Source organism: Habropoda laboriosa, unplaced genomic scaffold (assembly GCF_001263275.1).
Source record: "Habropoda laboriosa isolate 0110345459 unplaced genomic scaffold, ASM126327v1 scaffold33, whole genome shotgun sequence".
NCBI lineage: Eukaryota > Metazoa > Arthropoda > Insecta > Hymenoptera > Apidae > Habropoda > Habropoda laboriosa.
In genome coordinates, this window is record NW_017100187.1 from 436,427 (window position 1) to 439,823 (window position 3,397).

The 3,397-nt window shown below is 42.5% G+C and overlaps 1 protein-coding gene across 1 annotated transcript in view; it reads left to right on the forward strand.

The window, feature by feature from the left end:
- The window catches only part of LOC108579588 (protein gooseberry-like), a 16,615-nt gene extending 13,672 nt beyond the window's left edge, over positions 1 to 2,943 (forward strand). The window contains exons 4-5 of the mRNA XM_017943162.1: positions 1,426 to 1,839; positions 2,366 to 2,943. Coding sequence (XP_017798651.1) covers positions 1,426 to 1,839; positions 2,366 to 2,943 — 992 coding nt within the window. The remainder of the gene's footprint in view (positions 1 to 1,425; positions 1,840 to 2,365) is intronic.
- The last annotated feature ends 454 nt before the right edge of the window (positions 2,944 to 3,397 follow it).

Genomic DNA, 3,397 nt, shown 5'->3' on the forward strand with positions numbered 1-3,397 from the left:
CTCTCTCGGCCAGGCAAAACAAACCATAAACCAGGACGTGCATTCACCTGGAGAGACGTGGTTGAGCAGGTGACACGTGCATGGGGAATTAATAGTTATTAGACGCGAGCCCGTCATTTGCTCAGCCTTATTCTTGTACCACTTCCACCCTGTTATTTCCTCTTTCCCCTTTTATCCGGTTTTGTCGCGGTGTTACGCGTTCCCCTGTTAAACCACCAGGAAATTTCACCATGGAAATTACCTACCACCGCGACACTGTACCGTCCCTGTCGCTTAATATGGGGATACATTTAATTACCAAACAGATAAATCATGCTCTAACTGTTTTTCTCATCGTTGCCGTAATTTCTAGCCTCTCATTGTGCAATTATAATATCCTACCGCGGTGAAATATGAAAAATTTTCTCACAGAGCGAAGGTGTGTGTTGGTAATCGCTGAAATTGTTAGTAAAGTGGCACTTGGGGATTTGAATTACAATCGTAATGTTTCAACCTACTTTAGGGTTAATTACAGTCACGGAAGATTGTCTTTCAAGTGGAAGATCTCTTCTATTTGGGATTTGCATAGAAATTTATTTCGCATAGTTTATTGCAATTTAAATTACAACCGCGATGTTCAACAAAATTCTAGAATTACTCTAGAGCGTTACTCTTCTCTTTGAAACCTCTATAGAAGTTTATTTCGCAGTAATTTAAATTACAATCGCAGTGTTTAAAAAATTCTAGAAATACTCCGGAGCAGGCGTGTCCAACCTGCGGCCCCGCGGGCCGCAATGTGCCCCTCAACAGCACAATATCGTACACTTTGAACATTATTGTGTGATTTTTAGCGACATTTTTCACGACTCAATTGCATTATAATAAAAAATATTAAAAAATAAAGGAGGTTTTGTTACTTATGTACGATTAACTGTATTATATATTTCGTATGGCCCAGGCAAATCGAAAGGTTGGACACCCATGCTCTAGAGCGTCGATTATAGCGACGGAAGACTGTCTTTCAATAGGAGAAACTCTTCTCTTTGAAACCTCTATAGAAATTTATTTCGCAGTAATTTGAATTACAATCGCAATATTTACAAAAATCCTAAAATTATAAATTAAAGTGATAAAAGATTGCCTTTCAATAGAAAAAAACTCTTCTCTTTAAAATCTCTATAAAAATTTATTTCGCATATCTTATTAAAATTTAAATTACAATCTTAATATTTACAAAAATTCTAGAATTATTCTAATTAAAGTGACGGAAGATTCCCTTCCAATAGGGCAAACTCTTCCATTTGGAACCTTTATAGAAGGTTATTTCCCATATTTCACAATAATTGAAATTACAATCGCAATGTTTGAAAAATTCTGGAATTCCTCTGGCGTCGATCCAAGTGGCAAAAGATTGTCTTTCAATAGGAAAAATTCTTGAATTTCCAGGCAAGACCAGTTCCGGATCCGACTGTGAGAGCGAGCCAGGGATTCCCCTGAAAAGAAAGCAACGCCGAAGCAGAACAACCTTCACCGCTCATCAATTGGACGAATTAGAGCGAGCATTCGAGAGAACCCAGTACCCAGACATCTACACCAGGGAGGAATTGGCCCAGAGGACGAAACTGACAGAGGCTAGGATCCAAGTGTGGTTCAGCAATCGACGCGCGAGGCTTAGGAAACAGTTGTCCTCAACCACTTCCGGTGGTTACGTTAGCTCTGTCGCCTATCCAGCAGCCTCCTACGTTCTTCATCCCCCTGCTGCGCCACATCCACACGCAGCAACCGCTGTTCCACCGAGTCATCCCCATCCTCATCCTCATGGACAGCCTCTGCCTGACACCACTTTTTCGCCCAGTCAAGGTGAGATCGATAATTCCATTTTTTATTTATTTATTTTGTCTTTACAATTTAGATCTTTGTCTGTATATCTGTAATTTTGGGGGATTTTTGGGGCTTTGAAATTTACATTTTTTCTACGTATTTATAATTTAGGTATTTAGATCTTTATAATATAATTTGGAGGAATTTTATAATTCGGATTAGTATTTTATCTGCACATGTATATCTATATATCCATGATTTAGATATTTGGGTCTTTGTAACATAATTTAGAGAAATTGTATAATTCAGACCAATATCTCCAACGAACCTATGAACCTGATAAACAAAACCTAAGTCCTTCTCGTTCCACAAAGTTTTCCTCAGTTATGACGTCCCTACAGAACTTTCTCGAATTTTCGTTAAAACATTTTTCGTCTTCGACACGAACTTACGAGGAGACCTAATACTAACAAAAAATAAAGAACGCCAGAAGAAAGAAGAGAAAAATACCAAGAATTCCATCGCCACCAGCCCGCATTTCACCCATCAATCTTCTAATTTCCAGTTCCTGAGCTGTACACCTCGCACCACGCCGCGATGTCGCACCAGCTGACACCAGATTCGACTCGCCTACCAACGTCCGTCGGATCCACGCCGACTTACGGCCTTCCAACGTCAGTAACCTACCCCAGTTCCCTCTTACCAGCCACGTCCTCGACAAGCACCAGTCACATGAGTCACCAAGTGTCTCCAGTCGCCGCCTCTTCTTCTACCTATCAGCAAGCAAGCAGTCATCAACTTCCTCCGACGCCGAATTCTTTGGTCACCATGATGGGCCCGAATTCAGGAAACTCGAATCCACCGTCAGATCAACTGACCCCTTCAGATCTGCCGATCAGTTCGGTCTCACCTGTCCAGCAACAGCAGCAACAACAACAAGCGAGCCAAGGGAACTCCTCGCCATCTTGGAATCTGCCAATTTCCAGCGGTGGAAGAGTCGGGCTTCCGAGTCCGCCGAGTCTTCAACAGCCGCACGCGCACGCTGCTCATCCTCATCAAGCGTTCGCCAGCCATTACGGCGCTCAAGGCTTCCAGCAACCGCCCAGACCAGCTCCTCACCAACCTTTTTACAGTTGGTACTGAGAAAGAAGGACGTTTTTTGGGTTTTAATTGGTTAAATGTCGTTTTGAACTGGGCTGCTCAGGTGGGATCGGCTAGGGCGCCCGCGGGCAGCTCCGAGGGCAAAGTTTGTGGGCAGGTGGTGTTGAGAGGAATTGAAGCGGAGTGGAGATAGGAATTGTGGTGGGAGTGTAGGTTCTGTCTTCGAAATGTAGATTTGTAGTTTCGTACGCTGCTCCATTGCGAAATTGTTGTTCGAAAAGACGTGGTTTGTTGTGAGAATATCACTCATCATTGCCCTACGGGCAACACGCTGAGCAGCTCTGGTTTCTGGTTTCGAAGGAATTGGAGTGTGTGGAAATGTTTTTTTTTTTGGTGGGAGAATACTCAGTTTTGGTGTAGAGTTTTTGGAAATACGGTAGAATTGAGAGTTTGGTGGATTAACCCTTTGGAACCTGAGCAATTTTTCCTAGACTTT